General features: G+C 33.6%; 1 protein-coding gene across 1 annotated transcript in view; it reads left to right on the forward strand.

Annotated features, from left to right (window-relative positions):
• The first annotated feature begins 56 nt into the window (after nt 1-56).
• The window catches only part of LOC130441167 (guanine nucleotide exchange factor for Rab-3A-like), a 78,754-nt gene continuing 52,618 nt past the window's right edge, over nt 57-26,192 (forward strand). The window contains exons 1-3 of the mRNA XM_056774729.1: nt 57-473; nt 16,531-16,680; nt 18,129-18,577. Coding sequence (XP_056630707.1) covers nt 16,533-16,680; nt 18,129-18,577 — 597 coding nt within the window. The 5' untranslated portion in view covers nt 57-473; nt 16,531-16,532. The remainder of the gene's footprint in view (nt 474-16,530; nt 16,681-18,128; nt 18,578-26,192) is intronic.

The raw sequence follows: 26,192 nt of genomic DNA on the forward strand, positions 1-26,192 counted from the left end.
TATTGAGACCTGGCAACGCAGTGCTGCTGGAGATTGTAAGATGTGTGGGAAACTTCGTATTGTTTTGGTTCATATTGAACTGTTGATATCAATTCTACCGTACATTCGCCCAACTAGTTTTTATACAAAAGTTAACATAAAATAACCGATCCGCTACACGGTCTATTGGAATGAGAGTTAGAGAATTAGTCCGTGGAATAATTTCCATGTTCCACTGGTTGGGGTATTTAAATTCCAACAATTTGATTTCTCAGTCTCCAACTTCTATGTGAAGCGTTAGCAGGTCGATATAAGTAGAAGTTGAAAGACCGAGCGTGCGTCAGATAAACGTAAACATTATAATGATTATTGTTGTTATGCTTCAATAAAAGTAAATTATATGATTGTCATATTTTAAGTGGATAAATTCTTTATACCCGTTGTTCAGAATTCGTGTGGTGATTGTGTCAAGGGTTGGAGCCGACAGTCAAAAGGTAATGATTATATTTTTTAACTAATTTAATAAAGTAGGTACTTAATATTTAGGTAAAACTCCTTCTAATTAGTAAGATTCCCTCGGAAAGCACGTAATATATTATGCATACTATTTTTTTAAAAGTTAACTCACAAAACCAGCGTGTAGGTGTGTTAGCTTATTATTTTTTAATCATTTGAAGTATGTATACATCTGTAATTATAGTATTAAATATTAAGTATTAAAATATTTGAATATTTTACTTTATATATTAACGTCTACATAAGATTAAAAATTATTTAACTGCAATTTTGGTTTTGGTAATTATTCTAACAATTTTTGTTGTGATACTGATAGTGTTTTTTTCTTTTTTAAATTACAAAATGCCTACAAAAATAAATTTGTATTGAAATAGATGGATGACATAATAACCGTAAATTGATAGAGTGCTTAAATGGACACTAAGGGATCTATGGTAGATTTGAACAAGGATCTTAAGCAAACTATAGTTAAATCCGTTCCAGGACCGTAGCGATACGAGTCCGGTGGTAATTTAATCGGATGGGACACTTTCCCTCGCAATTTAAAAAAGGGGAGAGTACAATTACCTTGACGCCGCGATTTAACATGTTAATTAGGCCAAAATAAATCGAAAATGAAGTATAAAATTTTTTGATATCTCGCTTCGTTTTCGAGATATCGATTCTTGAAGTTTTAATCAAACGTTTGTTCAAAATTCGCTGTATTGATCAGGTGGCGTTCAATACTTCGTTTCAACTGAATATTTTATTACTTTAAATTGAATATGAATCTTGTAATTCAATAAACAAATAATTTTTTGGTTTAATTTGTATGTTATTTACCCTGATAATCACAAATTACGAGTATATTGAAAAAAACAAATTTTTATAACAAAATGAGCCATTTTTGATAACTTTCATCTCTCTGTGATGAATATAACTAGAAATACGATAAGGGATAGCCCCCCATAAGAAAATTGACATACGATAAGGGGTAGCCCCCCATAAGAAAAAAATAATAAAATAAATCTAAAATGATTTTCACGTGAAGAAAATTTTTTTATACAATTTTGGCTGTAAAAAATTCACGATTTTTGAACGTTCTACACTCAAAGTGCACCACGAGAAGGTTAAGTTAAATGAGGTTAGGTTGATATATACAAATATTGACTAAAAATAAATTTTTCCAACTTCAAGAATCGATATCTCGAAAGCGAAGCGAGATATCGAAAAGTTTTATTCTTCATTTTCGACTTATTTTGGGTCGATTACAAAATATTCAAATCCAGACGCCACGGAAATCGTACTTGTGTCTTAAAAAAGCGATAAAGTTTTTTTTTTTATTTCATAATAGATCACTACATAATTGAGGTATATACAACGCTATTATAATTATTGATTTTTTAGTAATTTTTAGTTTAAAGAGCGTACTCGATTGAAATCACAATTTTTTGGGATTCTGTTGAGCAAAAGTGATAATGATATCATCAAATTTCAAATTACGAGGTATGGAATGTTCACCTGTAACCTTTCTTGTACCACATCATTTCTTAAATAAGTTTTTATCAATTTCAGTTTTAAAAATAATCGCTCGGCACTGGTTAAAAATAACAGAAAGCAGTGCGCACTTCAGGAAAGTTTGAAGAAATAAAACAACTCTTTTTGATTAATAAATCAGCTCCTACAGAGGATGTGGTTTTTATTTTGTGTCTAAAAGTGGATCTAAAAACTGATATCTTTTTTATATATAAATATAAACCAACAAATAGGTATAAATCCAATATCGATGCAGATTATAAAAACCCCTTTCGTGATTACTCGATAAATGGAAAAATATTTACTCTATAGTCTATTTCAGAAATGTATAGAGCAATAAAATGGGAAATTCCCTCCAGTTCGGCTCAATTTGAAATATTGTGTAGGGATTACTTAGGTAGTAGATTATACAGTTACGTTTTGCGTTTAACAGATACCGTTTAACCTTCTATTAGTGCCCCTGCCTAATTCCAAACCTTCAGGTTAATTAAGGGAAAAGACTAATAATCGTCTATATTGGAAGCGAAGAGGGATTTTTAAAAGAAGGTTTACTCACCTTTCAGTCGTGCCATACGGGAGATTACCACGAGGACGTGGATTCGGTTGTTTTTGAAGACTATTTTGGTGAAATGATAAAATATCTTCCGGCTGATTCAGAAGTAGTAATGGATAACGCGTAGGTTATCATTCTCGACGCATAGAGAAGACTCCAACTTCATCTTGGAGATGCACGCCTTTGGCACAATATTTTATAATGGATAACAATGAGCTAAACCCATATATTGACCCCAACCCGGATGGTACCACCTGCACTTGATAAAAAAAATGAAATGAATACCAAACTAAGAAAGTGGCTTGAATATTCGTTGGGTTACTCTGTGGTCCCTTTGCATACCTAATGAGATTTTATTGCTCTATACCTTTCTGAAATAAACTATAGTTAATTCAGCAATTCTTATTATGATTGCATTATCAAATTGCCGAATATTGCTGAATATTTGTTTGTTTGTATATCTACCTGTTCATACCTGTCTATATTCTCACTACATTGTGCAATTTTATTGTCTTCGTTCGCACTTGGTCTAAAGAACGCCGAATTTCTATTTATTTGAAGAAATTAAATGAATCTCACAAAGCCCCGAGCGCAGACTGTCTGGCAGGATTATTTCGAAGAAATTATGTACATACGCCTTCCGACAGATTTGAAACTCAAAACTCTATAACTTCTTATGTTTCTGTATTTACGGCATAAACAACGCCATATATTGAAGCGCCCAGAACGAAATTTAGAAGAATAAAGAAATACGCCCATTCGTACAGCAACAGCGCTGCTTTTAAACGTGGGAGGTTTTTATTATCTACCGCCCCTACAAGATACGTTCTAAAACTGACTTTTTCCAAAAAATTCATTGAAATTTCGATAAATTTGTGTTTAACTCATGGGTAACTTAAATTCATTAAAGATAAAACTAATAAATTTTACTGGAGGTTTTAATAATAAATTAATAGGATCCTCCTGTGCCTGCCACCTTTTTGTTACACCTCTGATCTGCTCTTCACATTTTTACAAGTAATATAGTAGAAAAGCAGCCCATGGAAGCCATCCATGAAGTTCGAAACGTTTTTTTCGAATCGAAAATAAAAAAAATTACTTACTTTGGACTTAATCGGTTGAAAAGTAGATACAAATACCATTGATGATGTATATAGCAATAACGAAAAGATTAGGGATAAAAAAACCCTAAAGTCACCTTTGGAATGCAACCCCTATAATTTATATCGACCGAAAATGGAAAAAAACCGAATATCACTCCTCAGGAATGACCAAAGAGGTCATAAAAAATGTAAAAAAGAAAATATTAAGGCCATACCACTCAGGGAACATCCCCTAATCATCCCAGCTGGTCGACCGATCTGAATGATAGTCTAGACATACGGAGGCGAGTTAAGGGACCCGGAGGGAAATTCGGACGAACCCACGCCTTCACCATTCTCAGGTATTGTCTATACAAGTGCCGATTCAGCACCAGTAACATCGTTTATGTTAATACTGACATAACTTCAATTCCAAGCCGTCCAAATGACCTTCAAGAAACTGTTATAACCCCCTGGCTCGACAATAGACGGCTCCTCATCTCCAAATTCCGAGAGAAAACTTCCCGAGAACTACCGTAACTTTTTAGATAATTCTCCGTTAACCTTAAGATAAAACCATAAGTTTCACACCTCTTTGATCGACGGTGTAGCAGGTTTTCTGCGGTTTTTCCCATAACCTGTTGAACCTGTTCACCAACAAAATGGCCGACGATAGGGAATAATGCACCCGAGGCCCCTATTATCCATATCCATATCCACAACAAAGAAAAATAAAAAAGAGAAAAACAAAAAAAACTTAACATAATACATCCCAAACATGGAAAGAGCCGTTCGTTTTATTAGGGTGGATCTTTCATCTTTTTTCTTTCTATACAAACCCAGCCTGGTCGTTTTTTTCTTTTATCAGCCTGAAGGAGTGCAATCACAAACAAAAACCACAACCCTAGCTCTGCAGAGGAGCAAGTCCTGTATGGGCTAATTCCAATTAACCTTTTTCTTTCCTACCAAAATATATCCAACGATCGAGGCTAGTTACTTTCTTATATATCCAAGATCCTAGGTTTTCCGAGTCAACCCACAAGAAGACGAAGGACTAGATTAGATCTTCTCTTGCCGAAGAGGGTTCTCGGGTTCTCCCGAGGTATCGAAAACACACACATACATTAACTGGCTAACTCTTAACAAAAAGATAAGACTTTCCAGACTCTCCCATAGAACTCAGAGGAGAGGAACGTCCGAAACTGTGATGCGAATGAGGATGAGGACCTGTCGAAATGACAGGAAGTGGTGGAATGTTCTTCGAACCCATCCGCGGATTTATACGGGGGTGTAAGCTTATAGGGAAGGGATTTCCAGCGCGCACGTGTGTGTGTGTTTCCTAGATAGTGAAAAATGTTCGATTTACAATTTTATCATCAGTTAAATGTTATTTCTATTGTATGCAGGTGTTAATTCTATAGAGAAATCAGGTCACTTTTTGATTAACTAACAAACAAATGTAAGATCAGTTGGTTGAATCATCTAATTTTTTTGCTAACCTTGTTGGTTAGTGATTTTCGTTGTTGATATTTATTTACTTTTTTACAATTTTGAAGAATTGATACCCACAAAGAAAAGAAGTTAGTTTTAGTTAGTGGCAGCTGGCAAAAGCCTTGAATACTATTAAACAAAGTGCAATCTATATCATTGCAAAAAAATTACATACAAGCCTTCAGAGACGCGATAATTTTTCCCAGAACAACGCATCTTATTGTTTTAAAAATTATACTTAAACTTAGTTAAAAAATTCAATTCCATGGTATATTCTAAGAGTTTGTGGTTTGTGTTCATTTGTTAATATAAAGTTTCAAATGTGAAATATGACCATAAAACTTTTATCCGTTATGTGGTAATGAAACTACCAGTTAATTATGTAAATTAGAGCTACACAGTTAGCTCATAAACAGTTAAACTATAATTTACTCCTCCAAACTTTTATTTAACATGCATACCATTATTATTATCTCTTTAATCAATGGACCCGATAATTTTTCACTAAAATATTCAATTCGAAATTTATGTAAGAAGACCAGTCTTCTCAGAATTGTTTCCAGAAGAAAATGTTTAATTTGCTTATTATACAAACGCAGTTATTTGGAGAAATTTCTTGTATAAATTAGCTGGTATTTCAAAAGAAATCAATAGTAACCCAGCGAGGCATTTCAAGTATTTTACGCAGCCTTTTAACTGCATGTTTTGGTATATCATAAAGGAAATCCTAGTCAAAATAAATCAACTTTCAAAACGCCACAGATGTGCCTGTGGTGTTAATCATATTTGTGGAAAATACGCTTAAGACTTATTGGTGAGGTTATTGAATTTACAAAGTGAGCTGTAAATTTTTGCACTTGAAATTGGCATGAAAATATGACACCAAAATCTGTCCGCTAGAAAGGAAGTTTCCAGAGATTGATCCAATGCAAAGTGATGTACTTCTGAAAGAAGTATCCTTTTTAATTAACTTCATTTGAAGGCATAGAGTTAATATTAAAAATAGAGAGTGACACGTAAATGGAAGATAAAGAAAGAGCAAGAGGTTTGTAACTATCTATCTCTATATACTTTCCATTAAAATCAAAACTTGTTAATCTCCTCTTATGCGGTTCCCACCACTTGAAACTCCGACATCAGGGCGATCCAATTAAAATAGAGTAAATAGAGATAGTGAGAGATTAACTCTATCTTTCAATAATATAAGCAACAACGTGTTTGGGTGCATACCAGATGGGTTTCAGTGTGGTTTAGTAAAATGGAAGCTCGTTGTTGATTTTTAGTTGGGACTTTCGACCTATTAACCAGTTTCATGCCCAATTGCTTTTTCTTGGTTAGCTTGTGTGTTCTCCAGATGAATTCCAACGGTTTTTCTGTGTTGGAAAGCCCTACAAAATCTGGTAAGTGATAGCAGCAAGGGCAACAATGAAGAGGATTCACTCGCAAGACTGGAATCGGGAAACGCGCCCGAATTCAATCTTGGTGTTGCTAAAAGTGTTGCTGTCGCGTCTTTAAACAGTTTGCTTGCAAGGCGGGCTCGGTGGAGATGGATAGAGACACCTGGTATATATGAGACAAGGGAAGGTACACATATGGGCACCCTAATGTTCTCTTACCAAATAACAGCTCCAACTAAATAGGCGCGAAATCCTTACTTTGAACCGGACATGGTCATCTAAGACCCTCACCATGGGTATTACGTATGAACCGGAGTGTCGTTGGGGGCGTGGAGGAGGATAAGACTGCAGACCACGTTATCTGCGAGTGCTCAGCACTCACACGAGCACGGTTCAAATACTTAGACAAATCTCACAGCTTGCAAATGTCAAGTGAGGAACGACGGGCTTATCGGAAGGACTATGTGCTTAACCCTACGGTACTATGAATTTTGTTTAGTTGTGTTGATTTTATGTTTCAAATTGTGTATATTTTTGTGAAAAATACTGTCAATTAGTCGATACATTATTGTTTATTTCGTGAAATACTCCATATCCAAACAGTATTACCAACATAGTAGCCTTCTAGCTATAATATGGACGGAATAACGTACTGTTGCCAGTTATGACTAAATTTCTGAAACTTAATTACCTCGTATAATATACTAGAGGTAAATTTGTTTATCTTCACATAAAAATAAATGGTGTAGTTGATGGTTGGTGAGTTTCCTTCAATATTTTGATGTACATAAAAGTTAAGTATTCCGGAATGTGCTGAGATATTGATAGTCATAAATAACCATCCATTTTATGGATGGTGTATGGAATTTTTTAGTGAAAAAGGGTTTAGTCCCGCAAAATTTGATGAAAAAAAATTACAAAATATTTTGGAAAGGCTCACTGAAAATTAATCAATGTTGTGGAGACAAACTTTAGATAAATATTGACATCAATCCTGTTGTATATATAATTAAAGGGAGGGGGAACATGAGAACATGGCCGTTGAGGCAATGAATCGCTAATTTTTTGCAACAATAGCGGACGTGCTAGCAGGAGTATATTTGTGATGGAACAAAAATTTTCTTGGACACATTCTCAAGTTCAGTATCAAATCGTGTAAGCAGATCTACATAAAATTGGCCCAAAATACTGTTCCCATGACCTTATTGGCTAGAAAAAGATTTCGTTTCCTTGGGAGCACCTTATAAGGATGAAACAAAACTTTACTTTTCTTGGAAGCCCGTTACTCCGATGATGTCCATTATTTCGAATCTATTTTTGTTTCTGAGTGTAATGGTTTACCTAAGTTTCATCTACTGTGAAATATCGACTAGAAAATTAACTGGTATTACATTTGAAAATAGCCCATAATTCGTCTGCATTTTTAATGCGAACGTGAGCAATCGCGGCATCCATCTTTTTCATACGTAAACTTTCATTCGTCATTAACTATCTCATGTTCAGCATCATCTGTGTTATGGCCACTTTTTTCAAAAGCAGTGCACAGTATTTACGAACCTTTTTCTCGATATCTTTAATTGTTTTTCCACTCTTCAATAACAAACAATTTATTTACTAGTTATTTATATACATAGTGTTTATTTTGTAGCGATTTCTTACATCTTGATATGTGTTTATATAAATCTATATAACAATATTTACATCCAATATATCAAAATATATAATCTCGGATAGTACGTCGAATTTCAAAAAATGGAGAATTTTTTCCACCTTTCGGGAAACGAGAAAACATCTACTTTTTCGGTTAATATCGCAACGAATATTGAATCCGAATAACGTGTTGTTTGCCAAATTTCTGCTGATTAGTTTTGATGTTATAGCGTCTCATCAGAAGAGTGCAACAACCTCTAGTTCGGAGTCTTCCATCCCAACCGAAGACAACAGCGAGCGCTGCTATTTGGTGCGTGTAGGTTTTAATTTTTAGGTATGCCCATAAACTATTTCTTACATCTTGATATGTGTATATATAAATCTGTAAAAAAAAACAAATTTTAGATCCAATATATCCAATTATATAATGTCTACTTTCTATCTCGGATAGTATTTCTAATTTTAAAAAATGGAGAATTTTTTCTACCTTTCCGGAAAAGAAAAAACATCTACTTTTTCGGCTAATATTGAATTACATCTAATCCGAGGAACGTGTTGTCTATCGAGGTATTATTGCTGATTGGTTTTGACGTTATTGCGTCTCATCAGAGGGGTGCAACAACCTCTCTTTCGTAGTCTTTATTACCAACAGAAGACAACAGCGAGCGCTGCTATTTGGTGCGATTTTTTCATCAAATTTTTTTCTTCTTTTCTATAAATCTTCTTCTAAGTTTTCTACCGTAATACCACATATTTTCGATTAAAAAAAGAAGCCCTTTTACATTGTAAACCAAATATTGGAACTTATGCCTTCTTAATATAACTTTTTTTTTTTCGTTTTGATTTGTCTTTTAGGACCTAAAAACATATAAAAGGGTCTTAGAAGTAAAAAGTTGAATAAAATGAAATTTTTTAAGAAACAGTGTGTAGTGCCATCTAGTATAACTTTACGTACCTTAGAAATAACATTTTACATACAACCACTGTTTATGCCTTTTCAAGCATCAAATTGTTTCCACTCTCCTTATATCCGTTTCCATTCTTTCCCTTCTTTGTTATTCCTTAATTTATCATATAGTTTTTACCTTTCTTCTTCATTTCTGTACTAATTGTAGCCAAGCATAAACAGGTCTTTTTGTCCCTTTAAAGCTTTGTGGTATTCTTCGCTTTACATGTTCTTACCAGTTTGGAACAAAAACAGCGTCGTGAAGATGAATCCATTGAGTGTTTGGGAATCTTTCACAGAAATAAAGCCGTTTTATGACCATGGATGAAACGTGGGTTCATCGCTTCACACCCGAAGCAAAAGAACAATCAAAACAATGGACTGAAAAGGGAATTCCAACTCCAAAAAAGGCAAAGACCGTTTTATCTGCAGGCAAGGTCATGGCGTCGGTTTTTTGATATGCACATTTTCATTGATTATCTTGAAAAAAATAAGAGCTATCAGCGGCTAGTATTATGTGAACTTTTTGCAACATTTGAGCCAAAAAAATGAAGCAAAAACGGTTTTATTTGGCTAAGAAGAAAGTGTCGTTTCATCAAGATAACGCGTATGGTTCTGACCACATTTTTCATCCTGTACTGTAATCGAAAGAATAATTGAAATTTTAACGTTGACAGATTTCATTTTGTAATTTGGAAATGACATTCTTCGGAATTTTTTTATTAATAATTTATTCCACTTGACAGTTTTACACCGTAAATTTCCATAATAAGCGACGAGCCGTCAATGCACGAAGGTATTTGCATCATCAATATAAGTCACAATAACTCTCTCTGATGTCGAGGTCATTATAGGTATACCGCAACGCTGCTAAATTCAATTTAAGGTGGAAATGCTTGCCATACCATTTCCTTATGAAATAATATATGTATGCCATCACCATTGACTTTCAAATAACATAGAAACGCGCATAAAAAGAGGCGAGGTATGAGGTTTGCTCTAACTGATAATTTCAAGCTATAGATCAAGTTTTATATACAGAGAACCAAATGTCAATAAGTTCAACATTTATTGGAATAAATTCTACATCAAAATTGGTTGTTTGTAGTAAATTTCATGAAAATTAATCAATTTTTACAAATGTCTAACAAGATTTTACATTGAATTTATCTTTATGTGCCCTCAAATTCGGCAATCGTTCGACCATTCTCTCAAAAGAGTCTTCTGCATTGCAACCTCAAATTAAAAAGAAACTTAGGTTTTGCCGTGACAAAGGTCAACTGCAAAATCGTGAAACATTTAGTTTTCTTTATTTTTTTCGAACAATTAGATTCAAATCTTCAAATCTAAGTTAACCAAATCGAAGGAGCAGTTTTGAGACTTGGGATGAAGAAGTATAATTGAACAAAATCAGCTCAAATTTCCCCGATGATATTTATTTAGCATGACTATATATTCCGTTTCTATTCTATTTATTAAAAGGAATATAAGGCAAAATGTTAAATTTCCAACGAAATAGAAAAAAGGTGATGTAATTATACCGAACCCCGTAATAAGTTGAAAATCTCAGTATCCCCAATAGTGTTTCAAGTACCCAATACTTGAGGGAACAAATTATACTATGAAATTAAAAAATAACAAAGTCATAATATACAATAATGTTATATTAGAATTTTCACATTAAATCTATGTAGATTCAATTTTCCAAAAAAATTTTGTCCACAACGCGGTCATAAAGAGATGAAATGAGGATACGAGGATGGTCCCAGAAGTACCTGGCTTGATCTAGAGATGACGGTAGTTACTTGAAACATAACCCTGTATTAGAACCAGTTCCAAAGAAGGCAAAGATCGTTCCATCTGCAGGCGTCGGTTTTTTTGGAATGTGCGTGGGATAAACTTCATTGATTATCTATCAGCGGCGAGTATTATGCGAACTTATTGCAAAATTTGAGCGAATAAATCAAGCAAAAACGGCCGCATTTGGCTAATAAGAGAATGTTTCATCAAGACAAAGCACCTGGTCTCACTTTCCTCATTGCAATAGCCAAAACTAATGAATTAAAGTTTCAATTGCTTCCTCATGTACCCTATTCGCCAGATTTAGTCTCCCTCGGATTATTTTCTGTTTCCAGACTTGGAAAAATTGGATAGGTGCCAAAAGTACAAATTGGTGAAAATTTTCTTCTTTTCACATCCATTTAGTGAAAAATTTGTTAAGAACTGATTTGTCCAACTATAATTTGGTCTCAAATTCAATTTTTTCATTTCAAATTTGGTCTGAAATTGGTTTTCTTAAGCTTTTCTGAGCTTAAATAAGTGAAAAATTGACTTTCAGAGTACAAGTTGGTGAAAATTTGCTTTTTGTGAGTTCCAGTTTGTGAAGAATTGGTTTGTCCAATCATAATTTTGCCTGCAATTTGATTTTTTCATTTTAATTTGGTCTGAAATTGGTTTTCTTAAGCTTTTCTGAACTTAAATAAGTGAAAAATTGACTTTCAGAGTACAAGTTGGTGAAAATTTGCTTTTTTTGAGTTCCAGTTTGTGAAGAATTGGTTTGTTCAATCATAATTTTGCCTGCAATTTGATTTTTTCATTTTAATTTGGTCTGAAATTGGTTTTCTTAAGCTTTTCTGAACTTAAATAAGTGAAAAATTGACTTTCAGAGTACAAGTTGGTGAAAATTTGCTTTTTTTGAGTTCCAGTTTGTGAAGAATTGGTTTGTTCAATCATAATTTTGCCTGCAATTTGATTTTTTTATTTTAATTTGGTCTGAAATTGGTTTTCTTAAGCTTTTCTGAACTTAAATAAGTGAAAAATTGACTTTCAGAGTACAAGTTGGTGAAAATTTGCTTTTTTTGAGTTCCAGTTTGTGAAGAATTGGTTTGTCCAATCATAATTTTGCCTGCAATTTGATTTTTTCATTTTAATTTGGTCTGAAATTGGTTTTCTTAAGCTTTTCTGAACTAAAATCAGTGAAAAATTAACTTTCAGAGTACAAGTTGGTAAAAATTCGCTTTTTTTGAGTTCCATTTTGTGAAGAATTGGTTTGTCCAATTATAATTTGGCCTGCAATTCGATTTTTGTATTTTTATTTGGTCAGAAATTAGTTTTCTTAAGCTTTTCTGAACTTAAATAAGTGAAAAATTGACTTTCAGAGTACAAGTTGGTAAAAATTTGCTTTTTTTGAGTTCCATTTTGTGAAGAATTGGTTTGTCCAATTATAATTTGGCCTGCAATTCGATTTTTGTATTTTAATTTGGTCAGAAATCAGTTTTCTTAAGCTTTTCTGAACTTAAATAAGTGAAAAATTGCTTTCAGAGTACAAGTTGGTGAAAATTTGCTTTTTTTAAGTTCCAGTTTGTGAAGAATTGGTTTGTCCAATCATAATTTTGCCTGCAATTTGATTTTTTCATTTTAATTTGGTCTGAAATTGGTTTTCTTAAGCTTTTCTGAACTTAAATAAGTGAAAAATTGACTTTCAGAGTACAAGTTGGTGAAAATTTGCTTTTTTTGAGTTCCAGTTTGTGAAGAATTGGTTTGTCCAATTATAATTTGGCCTGCAATTCGATTTTTGTATTTCAATTTGGTCTGAAATTGGTTTTCTTCAGCTTTTCTGAACTTAATTAACTTCCAGACAAATTCCTCCAAAAATACGATTTTAAATTTTTCCATATAATAAAGAGGTCCAAATATTCTTGACAGTTAATTTTAGTTGGAACTTGCAAGTTGCAATCTATTGTGAATTCTAGTGTGATTATAGAAAATTTAAATGAATCGCGTAAACGCCGAAAAATTGGTACAGTAATGAAAAATCATTTACAGACAAACATTTATATGAAAGTGTCGATGTAACAGTTGATTTATTTGATGTGGGAAATCTACTATTTACAAAAGAAAAATGTGGCGAGTTTAAAACAGCCAAAATAACCAAAATTTCATATTCTTTTCATGTGTTCGTACTAGTTTAAACGTTTTTGTTTTTTATTGGTTTCTATTTAAGCTTTTTGATGACTACTCCACCTTGTCCTTCATTGTTTTTCGTGTTATTTTTGCTAGTTGTTTCATCTCTGGTGATATTAATCTAGTCTGTATCTTTTTGTTCATTACCCCTAGGTATTTAAATATGATTATTTTATCCCTTCATTATTCATCTCTTTGCATTTTTAAGTGGGTCAGGGAATCAGCAAAAGGATCATACCTCATACGTCGTAGGTAGTATATTTTTGATTCAATTTAACATATATTGTATGATTATTTCAGACAATAATTTCAGTTCTTTATTCCAATTAGGATTAAATAATCATTATAGTGATAATTGTCAATATAAATAATCCTCATACTTCTAAATATGTATGTATAAACAAATCATTAAAACGCCATACCGATCCTTCAAGGTTATTATTTAGTACGTTCAATAATTATTTCACGTATTTATGGGAAAGATTCTGAAATAAATTTGTTTTATTATTAAGGAAGCGAATTTCAAAAACGTGCCCATATTCATGAGAATAATTTCATTTCAGATAACTGAATATTTTCCTTTTAAATATTCGAATATATTTAAAAAAACTTGCTGTGTTTGTACATCTAAATCTTTATTATTAAATTCGTACCTGTCTTTATTCTTCCTAAGCCCATGGTCTATTTTTTTAAGAAATCTATCAATTCAATGAATCTCACTAAGCGACGCCACTGCTTATCGCAGTTTTTCTGGCAGGAATATCTCGAAGAAATTGTGTACATATGCCTTCCGACAGCTGCGGCCAATAGAAATGCATTCATGTTTACAAATCGATGTTTTCATTGGTAAACAGTGGAGATAATGAGTCCTCGTGAACTGACGGTTTTCATTTCTCAATTTGATATGAGTGCCTGTCTTCTGTCATTGATATTGGAAGAACTATACTAATAATTGTTGTAGTAGAGGATACTATGCTTATGGATTTCTTCTGTGATGTACGGTATGTCAAGATCTTTGTGGGGAGTAGCATTCGATGCTTACCAAGGTTCATTCACTATTGCATGTAGTATTTTGGATTGAAACCTCTAGATGATAGCAATATTTGCTTTACTGACACAACCCTAAAGTTAATATTAGTTTGATCACAGTCTTATAAAAGTTAATTCAGATTATCTTCCCGATAATTTATGTAACTCTTTGAAGCGCAAATCAATTTGTTTCCTCTTTTTGACCATGTGTTCTTTCCAGTTTAGCTTTGAATCTGACACTGATGGACATTGTTTCTTTCTCAAGGTTCAAGTGGTGTTTGAGCTGAGCTGTCGCAGTTGTTGGATCTTCGTGGCTGGACTGGAATAGCTCATAATGCTGCCCTGTGGTATCCCAGACTCAATCAGTGATGTGTCTGAGATTTCTTATTTGATTTTGATTGTTAAGACTTGAATAATTGAAGTGAGATGGAAGGTAATGTTTCATTTTGAAAAAAAGGTCTTCGTGCCGCTCCTTTTCAAATGTTTGATTTATGTCAAGGAATACTGATGACCAATATTTTTTTCCTCGAAGGATCTGTTGATCGTATGTACAATTCTGTGGCATTGTTGGATGGTAGAGTGTGAATATCAGAAACCAAATTGGTGATTCGGAATTTCATTAAAGTCGAACTTATTCTGTGTCAAGAAGTTTTGATGTGATTGAAAAAACGCTAATAACTCGAAAACTATTCGAAAAAAACTTTCGTAACAAACAATGTAGGTTAAAAATTCTACACAAAAAAGTATCCCGCGTATTTGTTTCTAACCTAAAAATTTTCACCTTAAAATGGTTTAATACCCTCAAAAATATTTTGTATCGCGAATAACTCGAAATCCATGAGGATTTTGACAACACTGCCAGGACAAAATATTTAGAGCACAAAATTTTGTACAATAGAGTTTTATATTTTTTTCTAACCTTAAAATTTACATTATAAAATGGGTTTGAACGCTCAAAAATATGTTGAATCGCTAATAACTCGAAAACTACGTAGAATTCGATATAAAATACTACAGAAAAACCTGTAGAGCACAAAATTCTGCATAAATTGGTTCCGAATCATATTTTCCTAGCCTCAAAATTTTCACCGTAATATGCGTTCAAGTACTCAAAAATATTTTGAATTGCGAATAACTCGAAAACTAAGTAGAATTCGATCAAAAATGCCGGAGAAAAACCTGTAGAGCACAAAATTACCCATAAATTGGTCAAAGGCATTTTTTCCTAGCTTCAAAATTTTTACCGTGATATGCGCTTAAGTACTCAAAAACATTTCGAATCGCGAGTAACTCGAAATCCATGGGGATTTCGAAAATACTGCCAGGACAAAAAATTTAGAGCACAAAATTCTGTACAAAAGAGGTTTATATTTTTTTTAACTTTAAAATTTCCTCTATAAAATGAGTTTGAACGCTCAAAAATATGTTGCATCGCTAATAACTCTCCAAAAAAAAAAAAAAATATCCCACATATTTGTTTCTAACCTAAAAATTTTTACCTTGAAATGGTTTTATACACTCAAAAATATTTTGAATCCTGAATAAATCGAAAACTACGAGAAATTCGAAAAAAAGTGCTGGAGCAAAAAATGTACAGCACAAAATTCTCTACAGATTGGTCTTCAAGCATTTTTTCCTGACTTCAAAATTTTCACAGTATTATGGTTTCATTTTGAATCGCTAATAACTCAAAAACTACGTAAAATTGGAAAACAAATGGCGGAGACAAACCTATAAAGCACAAAATTCTCCATAAATTGGTTCCCAGGCACCGTAAAATGGGTTCATGTACTCAAAAACATTTTGAATCGCGAATAACTCGAAATCCCAGAGGATTTGGACGATACTGCCAAACAAAAAAATTAGGGCATCAATTCTGTACAAAAGAGGTTTATATTTTTTTCTAACCTTAAAATTTCCATTATAAAATGGGTTTGAACGCTCAAAATATTTTGGTTCCAAGGCATTTTTTTCTAACCTATAAATTTACACCGTGAAATGGGGTCTCGAAAAGTACCACCTAGTTATTCAAGCTTAATATCCATACGTATCTGAATCTACAGGGTGTTCCGGGACTTTATGCAAAAAATTCGGAAGTGAGTAGATAACGTGAAAATGATGCTGTGACATAAAAAAATCTCATACGATCCCTCGTTTCTGAGTTATATGCGAAATCAGAACTGAATTTTTGATTGATGATTTCGTAGCTTTTACAGAGACAATCTGTACAGTCTAAAGACAAGAAAAATTAATCTACTGAGTCTACAATTTTTTTTCATTCAGTTCTAAATTTCTTTCGATCTTCACGTTTCCTAGTCATTGCAGCAACTCTGGTATGACTTGAGAGGTTATGGGTTCTTAAAACATTATTATTCAAAACAACCTTTAAGAAAATTATTTTTTTTTCAGAAATGAAAGGAGAACAAGAGGAATCCCATTCACCAACCAGTTCGCCAAGTACTAAAAAAGGAAGTATCAGTGACGGGCTGCTGATAGTTCCAAATAATGTGAGATGCTTATCAAAAACGGTTACAGAGCATAGAAGAATGGGTTCCACAGGTTAAGTGTCATGTTTTTGATAGTTTTCCAACAATTTGAATCGTTTGATTTCCATAGAATTTATTTGCGAAAACTAAACTGCATTAATAAATCTAGAGAAGTCTTTTCCATAAATTTGATATCTTAAACCTTTCTTTTGGTTATACAAGAGTCTACGAACAAAGAATTAATACAATATTCTATGATTATTATCTAAAAACAATACAAACTTAACTAAGGAAAACACATTTTCTTTGCCAAAAATCAATTTATGCCGTGCTTGTAGAAGGATTTGTCTTTTTCCTCAAAATATGTTTCAGTTTCTGCAATTGCTACTTAATTAGAGTTAAACTGCTTACCGGCGAGCATTTTTTTGGGATCAACAAAAAGCCAGTAGTCACTAGAAACCAGATCTGTATTATATGGTGGATAAAGAAGCAATTCGTAATGTAATTCAGTCAATTTAACCATCGTTGCCATCGACTTATGAATCGGTGCAATGTCTTGGTAAAACAGACATATGAAGCTGTTTTGTCTTAATTTTTGCATTCAACAACTCTATGTAATATTTGCTTTTGATTGTCTCTCCCTTTTGGAGATAGTCGATGAACAATACTCAATGCCCATCCTAAAATTCTGAATCCATAACCTTCCCAACTGACTGTTGTGCCTTTGGATGCTTCGGACGTGGTGCACCGGCTGCAGTACACTCAGATGATGATCGTTTTGATTCCGGAGTGAAGTAATGGATCCATTCATTGTCTGATCTGATTTAATGCGTGTAAACATGTCCAAACACTGCTCTGAATCATCAATACGTTGTTGTTTTTGATCAACTGTGAGTAAACGCGGTACCAACTTTGAAAAAAGCTTTCGATTAGAATATCAGCAATTTGTAGACTTAATGTGCTCTGGAGTAACCACCTCAATTGGGCGACCATCATCGATGTAAGACTACATTTAATCCAACAACAAAAGGTTCTTTTCGATGGAGAAGAGTCCGGATAACATTTTGGAATCCATTGCTGAGGTTGTACAGTAATTTGTTCTTGTCAAGAGGCAATGATTAATTATGAAATTATTTTGAAATTAACACATACAAATTCCTTAAGAATTTATGGCTAAATCCGTCATATGCCTCTTGCTGATTTGCTAATTCCGATATGAAACAATTCAAAATGTGTAATCGACCTTTGTTCAATTTAAGTATGTTTTTCTATTTATCGAGAATTGTTTCCTTATCTCAAATCATAATACTCGGGCATGGAAAGGAAATTATAATCTAATTAAACCAGTATTTATAGTTTCTTTAACGAAACCATTAGGTGTGCTATTTTTTTCGACTTTAAAAAGACAATAAAAAAAGCATTTACTTTTTATATTGTATTTTCGTATCCGCTCAAATAAAATCGTGTCGCTGCATAATACTTTAAAGAGACAATCCTTTACTTGTCCTTGATTTTTTTCAGGTACCACAGGCGATGAATCTTACACAACAGACGACGAAGATGACGTCGACGAACCTGATATCACAATCAAAGATCACGTGACCCGTAAATTGTTCAATAATCATGACCCCGGGACATTTGGTTGTTTTTCTGATATATCCACAATAACCGATAAAGTCAGACACTTAAGTGTGATGCATAGAAATAGTTCGGACAGTTCGGTATATAGTGACAAATACGCCGAAGAATTATGTTTGGATGACAAGAATCACGATAGTGTCGCTAGTAGTAATTGTAGTTGTGCGAATGCCTCGAACGAATCAAAAGAACAATCTTTTGAAAGATTACGAAGCGAATTGAAGGAAGCTAATCAAGTACTGAAGTTACGAGATCAAGAATTGAGTCGATTGAGTAGAATACGACAAGATGTCGAATCGGAATTGGAGGATTTGACAGCCAGTTTATTTCAGGTGAGTTGATATGTAGCTGCCACAAAATCTTGTAAAAAATGAAGAAACAAAAACACAAATAAACAAACAACTAAATAAAGTCACAAATAAAATCTACATACACTTAAGAAAACTACATTGAAAAGGTGGTACTGTTTTGAATTAGTCTTAGAATATGGACGAAAGAATTTTCGGAACCGAGATTTCAACTTTCGTTTGAAATTTGCTCCCTATAATCTCGGTTTTGTGCGTTATGACGGCCTCGGCTTCTTCTCGGGAATCATGACCCGCAAGTCCGAGATTTTACTTTTGGATCCGTGTAGTATATACTATTTTTAAACATTCTTTTATATCAATACGTTAAATAAATTCGTTTTAAAGTAAAATTGAATCTAAACATATGATATACACCAAGTAGTATCAGATGTAGTACGAGGTCTGACTATTAAATAAAGAGACTGCTTACGAAAAATGGTTTTATTATAAAAATTATTCTAAATTCGAATGCTCCCCTTCAATATACTCCCCTCTCGTCACCACACACCTTTCCATACGTTTCTTCCATTGATCGAAGCAGTGCTGGAAGTCTTCTTTAGTTAGCGTCTTCAGCGTTTTTTGCTTTACCGTTTCCATCGACTCAAATCGGATCCCTTTCAAAGCGGATCTTTTTTAACCTTTTTGTCAGGATTCAGATCGCACTACTCGTTGTTTACCACACTCGTCTAGAGTGTCCTCTACTCTCGCAGTCTTGTTATTTAGTAACCAGACCTCAGACAAGGTTCAAACATCAAGAGTGTTTCCACTTATCCAATATGAGGATTGTTTTTTTTAATAGTGAAGCACTTATAATAGTTATTATAACTTATGGGAGATCTAGAAAAAAGTTCAGAAAATTAAATATAAACGTTGTTTGGAGTAACTCCTGCTCAAAATTGGTTTAAAGCAGTAGAAGATTAAGCAGTTTAAGACAAACAGATGACAGAAGTATATTCTCGGAACTCTATAGACGCTGATTAGGCCAGCAAAATGGTGGTTGAAGTGGGTTTTTAACTTTAAAGTAAGTGGAGTAACTACAAATAGAAAAAGGAAACTACAAATATCTTGGCACAAATATAAATTGTCAAGGGAATCACTCTGTGGACAAAAAATCTAGCATGGAGAAGGCTGAAGCAATGAATAATGTTATTAGAAGCGATAGCGACGAAAATAAATGGTTGCACTGATTAAATGGAGACGAATCATGGACAACGAAGAAACTGGAAGCTTTTGAGATGTGATATTATGGATATGATTACCAATTCCGTGCTACAAAAATATATGAGATCAATAATAATAACAAACCAAGCAAATTAGAATATTTGTGTCACATAACAATTCCTCGCGTAAAATTTTTCTAACCGTTTCTTTATCGGCGTTTACAGCTTCGGCAATCATCCGGATGCTCATTCGACGATATGTACGCACAATTTGGTTGATTTTGGTCACTGTTTCCGGAGTTAAAACAGTCACTGGGAGATCTGGGCGCTGGTCATCTTTAGTACTCTCTCGGCACTCACTAAAGCGTTTATACTACTCAAAACCACGCGCACGAGATAGAGAATTGTCCGGAAAGGCCTCTTGCAACGTTTATAACACGAAGTCGGAGTTTTTTTTTCAATTTAACGAGAAATTTGAGTTTGATACGCTGCTCCTGTTTTTCGTCACAGAAAAACTGTTAAACTTTTATAAAATAATCAATTTTAAATTGAGCATTTATTTTATTATATATACTTGTATTTTAAATTTAGAATAAGATTTTTGGTGTAGATTTTTAGATATCTTTTGTTCAGTTAATATTGTATCAATAAAGTTGTTATTTATTTTCAAAAAAAAGTTTTTCATCGTGAAAAAACGCAATTTTCGGTTCAAACAGCTACTTCACAAATACTATAATAGTGACGGAAACGTGTTTTGGGACGTGCATAGACAAGATTTCTAGATACCCCAACCGTCTAGGGCCCCCCCTAGGCGCGCAGTCTCGTTATTTAATAGACAGACCTCGTATAACATGCCAGAATATTGACATGAATCCCAATCTTACAACTTTGTTGTAAAGTCCACTAGATAATATTCATAGATAGTAGGAATCACGTAATATTGATTTTAAAAAGTAATTTTATGGTTTCAAAACATTCGAGTGGAAATTAGAGAGATCAAAAAGTTATTTTGAATCGATCTAATCACTACCGTATTATAACTGCAACGTAATTTCGTTGGTGGCAGATACTGGTGGCCATTACGTTTTTGTCTTTGGAAAAAAGTGTTGAATTAAAAATTTGAATATGTAATAATTACAGACTGTCCTTCAATTATCACTATATTCTTATCCGTATAAATATCAAAAACTTTTGTCCGGTAGTGTATATACCAACAATATATATTTCGCCATCTCAGATCTACCCAGATATTATACTTGCATTTTTAATAAATCTAATTAATTGAAATCTTCGCCACATGATAAGAAATGACTGTAAATTAATGGAATAGTCCATACTAATTATCTACGAAAGATCATAAATAAAATCACAAAGTAATTACTTAGAAGCATCAAATTTCCTTTTAAATTCCAATATTACATTACTCTTTATTGCATAATATATCCTGTTTGATGAGTATTAAACAGTATTTGTGGAAAATTGAAAAAAAAACAGTTTTAATTAATAGTTTGAAGCTAGATCGTGTCAGTATATTTTATTTATTCCATAAAATTACACCCATTTGGGATATTATTTTTATACATAAATATGATTAGTAGAAACGATAAACTTGTTCTCTCATACATAATAATAAGTTTCAACATGCTATTTTCGTTTGAACATGATATATTATATCGTATTCTATACACGAAACTAACAATATAGAAAATTATAGAACCCATCGTAATTTACGGTAGAAAGCTACTACATTTTCTCCGAAATTCCTGCTAATAAGGTCTGGGTCACACCGTCCGGGTAAACAACCGACTCGCTTCCAAGAGAAATTCCCAGTTTTGGACACACGATTCGAGTGAACGCCATGATTGTACCAGATTTTCATTTTAGATAAATAGTCATTCAATCTTTTCGAAAGTATGGGATTGTCGAAGTATAAGATACTAACTGTTCTTCAATACCGAAGCTAAAACGCTTTAGAACTATTTAGTTTAGTATTAGCTTGAGAAACTATATTGCAACTATCCCTGGTTTTGTTTTTTTCCTTATAAATATCTAATATTCCATCCCAAAGTTCAGGCTATTTTTATACAAGACCCACCTATAAATCTATTGCCATGATTAAGCACAACTATACACGGACACTGTTATTCAAACGACACCAAATAATAAAAGTTGTTTCGAAACCCAATATGTGAGGGTTAAAAACGACGATCGATTGTCCAGATCCATCGTCCGCAAATCCTTCGTAGGACCTGAACTATTTTATGGTATCCTCTACAGAACAATATTGACAGTATTGGAGAAGATAGTTACTGGGACAATCTACAGGGGTTGAGGCAGGAAAAGACACTCTTGGAAAGCTATAACCAGCTGAATGTATCAACCAAAGTAAAAACAATCTACGTATACTAACAGAAGTCTTGTCGTGGCACTGTCGTCTCAATGGACATCTGAAGACTCTAGACTTAGCCTATTCTGTTGCGCAGATGACGAAACCTCTATCCACTACATCTGGGATGGTATGAAACAGAAGACGAAGATTTCTCGCAGAGCCTTCCCACATTTTGAATATTCTAAGGCATTAATAGATCAGCTGTAAACACTGAATATATACCTGTCTTGGTCCGGACGAGTAGGAAATACCCGGGTGGGATTCTGTTGGTGGGAGAAGTACAGAAGCTCGTTGTGCTTTGTTATTTGGGGGGATAGGGATACAGGAGAAATTTTCCTGCTCAGAACTGGAGTTGGGATAATTTTCTGGTGAATGGAAGGTTTCTTTAGAGTTATCGCTCGCTGTATGTGTGTGAGTGTGATATTTATCGTGTGCGGAACTATTTTTATAATTTAGAATGAGCACAGTATAGGAGCTTGTTCAAGTGGACCCGAACTGCTGATAGAGAAAGAAATAATATAGGTTTACCTCTCTCTATCTTCCTCTACTCTATTCTGATTGGTACGCCAGTTTTGAAAGGTTTTGAGATGTAGCATTGACAAATGAAGAGAATAGGTTAGGTTGGTACGGACCAAATCGATTTCTATTAGTCGTGGTTCACTCGAACACTAGAGGATCCATTTTGTTACCATTTATTCTCAACGATTTCGAAACTTAGGTTACCAGCTAACCACCCTCTCCCTTTTATAGCTTATTTTTGAGCATTTTCAACCCCTCCTATTTATAAATCTGTAATTTTTTCGAGGCAATCTATCTTCCAGCATTTGACGTCGAGTCTTCGTCAAGGCAGAGCAGTTGCAGAGTAGACGCTCGATCGCCTCTTCTTCTCGGTTATGATATTTGCAATAGTTGACCGTTGTCCCTCTCCATTTATCGAGTCTTGTAATCACTCCAATGGTCTTCTGGATCGAATGTTTCGTGGATCTTATTATCTCTTTTTATTCTCTTCATCCAAATCGTTCCGGATATTTTGCAATCACTTCTGTTCGATCAAAAAAATACGGTTCCTAACAACTAACGTCTGATTGTTTTAGTCCCAATCATTGCCAAAATCATGGAGAAAGTCGTTAACGAAAAAATCGTCAGCATTCGTCAACATAGATCAACTGGAGATCTCCTGTCTACATCCCTCAACGTATAGACATACATATACAATATACATACATATACAATTAAAAAAATATATATATAGTCGCCCTTTCCAAGTCACGTGTATATTTCCATTAAATATTAAACCCAAAATCATCATGTAACCAATTCTAAAATTGCCACTAGATTGTTTTGGTTGTTTTGAAATCTACGGATTTGAATAAATATTTTAAACCTTAAAAAGTTTAAACATTCGATCGTATTAATGACCATAATTCATTGTTATTTATTAATTTAGGCAAAAATAAAACAAGTAGTTTCAGAAAATTAAAAATTTAAGGTTATGCAAAATCATCGAAATGAAACTGTCAACTGTCAACATTGAAGTGGCTACTCCAGAACGTCCCGAAAGTGTTTTGCAGTACGGAACTGTCACTTTCACCACACGGAACACTCAAAACGCGACTTTCGATGTGTAAATGAATATAGAACGAACAACTTTCAGATGGCGTCGTCTAAAAATATTATTGAATAGTATAGAGAATATCGAATTCGAACAAACCTAGCACTAGAAGGAATATATTACAAACTTAGTTTAATTAACTAAATAAAAGTTCCAAGACATGTTCTGAGAGCCCTGAACAAACACAGAAAGAGAATCACTAAGAGGCCACTAGACAGGTCCAGGCTCGGATAAGAGCATTCGAATTCAGGCGATTAGAGACTTTGATTATTTACTTAATAGTAATACAAAAAGCAGAGATCTGAAAAGGTGAAAAATATTGAATATCATGAAGTTTCTAATAAAGTAGATAATGAATGTTGACGTTGAGAAACGGCGTTATGGAAAAACTATTAACAAATATTTTTGAAATTTCTAGAAACTTGGTGAATCATCCGATTTGAATGTGTGATTAACTGATGACAAATAAATATACTTCCTTACAGTTTTAATAGTTTTTATATTAAATAGTCAATGAACCTATTTTATAAATTCAATTCAAAACGATATTCATCATCAGTTCCGAAATTACAGGAAGAAAAATTTAGATTTTACTGTCTAGCAGTTGTTTCGATTCCAACAATGCTTGCTTCAATCAAAATAATTAGTTACGTGATTTAAAAAAATATTAGCCGCTTCTTTCATGTATGTATGCCACTTCCGTTTTTATAACAAATATTATAAAAAAGTGTGTATTAGGTCAGTTTATGTAATATGAAAATAGTCAAATATCACGTTCATAAAATTCTTTGTTTATAAAAACTGCTAACAGCGATTCATAATTTTATCGATTGCCAGTACTACATTGAATCACGAATATTTATCATTTCCTGGTATATGCAATATTATTAGTAAACTATTATTAACCTCAAACTAGTATTATCTACATTTTGTTCAGTTAACTATTTAGTATTATCATTAGGATAGGAGAGGCCTCGTTGTTTCTTATTGCCTTGGTAATCCCTTCGATCGTCCTCGTCCCAACCTTTGGAGGCTTTCTAGAATGGTATAGCTGCAGTAATAAATAACAGAACTAGCAGTCTAGATTGTGTTATATCTTTGATAAGCGGCTTCCGTGTGCACTATAATTAGGTTTAACAGTGTCTTTGTCTACCATCTACTTACCTACAGTATTCCCGTCCTCCAGTATGATATTTTATCAAAGTTTTGGCAATCTACTTTGCTTTTCTCGATTTTCCATAGCTTGAAAGGATTCTTAATCCACTGCAGGTTCGGGTCCCGTTGTAATGATGTTGAGTATGATCCTCAACAAATCCCATAAGGATCATCTTTCTTAAATAGGCAAAGTACCTAAATCCTGGAAAATGTTAAAAATTGCAGTCAGCGATGAGGATCATTTTCGCTGATTTTCTGATGTTGATATATGCCAGTGTCCTCTGATATTTTGCATGAAATATTTAGAGGATGATCTTCGAGACTGTTGATCGGGTAATAGATCTGTCTGGTTACTTCGAATTAACCTCCCGTGACCCACCTGGGGCTTAATAACCCTGGACGAACCATAATATAAATAATTTTCAATGTCTACGGAGAAACTTCGAAACCTCATGTAGCTGGAGTTACGAATAATGATTTGATAAAAGCAACACAGACACAAAATACTGGCCGCTGACTTTATTTTTATCATTGCTCAACCATGTTGGAATTGAAGATGTAATTTTATACAGGGTATTTACAAATTGAAGCGAAAAAATTCAGGAGGTGATTGCTCATAATTAATTAAGCCCACCCCTTTCCAAGATATCACCTTTAAAACGTGGTGACTAAAATTAAATTCTTATTTTGTTTTCTAAAAAAATGGTTTTAACATTTTCCAAAATATTCTCCATTAAGATCAATACACTTCTAAATGTGTTTGAACCAATTGTGGAAACATTCTTCCCATTCCGATTGGAGTAAGTCCAAAACATGTGATTTGAACGCATCAACTGCTCCTTCAGACGTAGGAAAACATTGACCTTACAATTTATTTTCGATCTGGGGGTATAAGAAGAATAATTGGATGCCAAAATAAGGATTGTACGACATCATCTTGATGTTTTGTCTGTCAAAAACGTTTTTGTTTGAAATGATGTGTGAGAGCTCGCATTGTCATGAATCATCTTCTCCGATTGGTTTCCCTGACTTTCTCAAACACTCCTAATGTTGGTTTATCATTCAGAATTGACCGTTCCACATTGCTCTAATGAAACATGTCCAGTTATAAGCGTCCATTTTCTTCGTGCGCGAACAACTTTTGTTGGATTGGGCTTGTCTTGAAAGACCCAAACAGTTGATTGCTGTTCAATTTTGTGTTCATAGGCATAGATCCATGATTAGTCACCTGTAACGATCTTAAAGACATCTTTTGAAGCACAACGATTGGATTTTTTCAACATT

Source organism: Diorhabda sublineata, chromosome 3, assembly GCF_026230105.1.
Source record: "Diorhabda sublineata isolate icDioSubl1.1 chromosome 3, icDioSubl1.1, whole genome shotgun sequence".
Lineage (NCBI taxonomy): Eukaryota > Metazoa > Arthropoda > Insecta > Coleoptera > Chrysomelidae > Diorhabda > Diorhabda sublineata.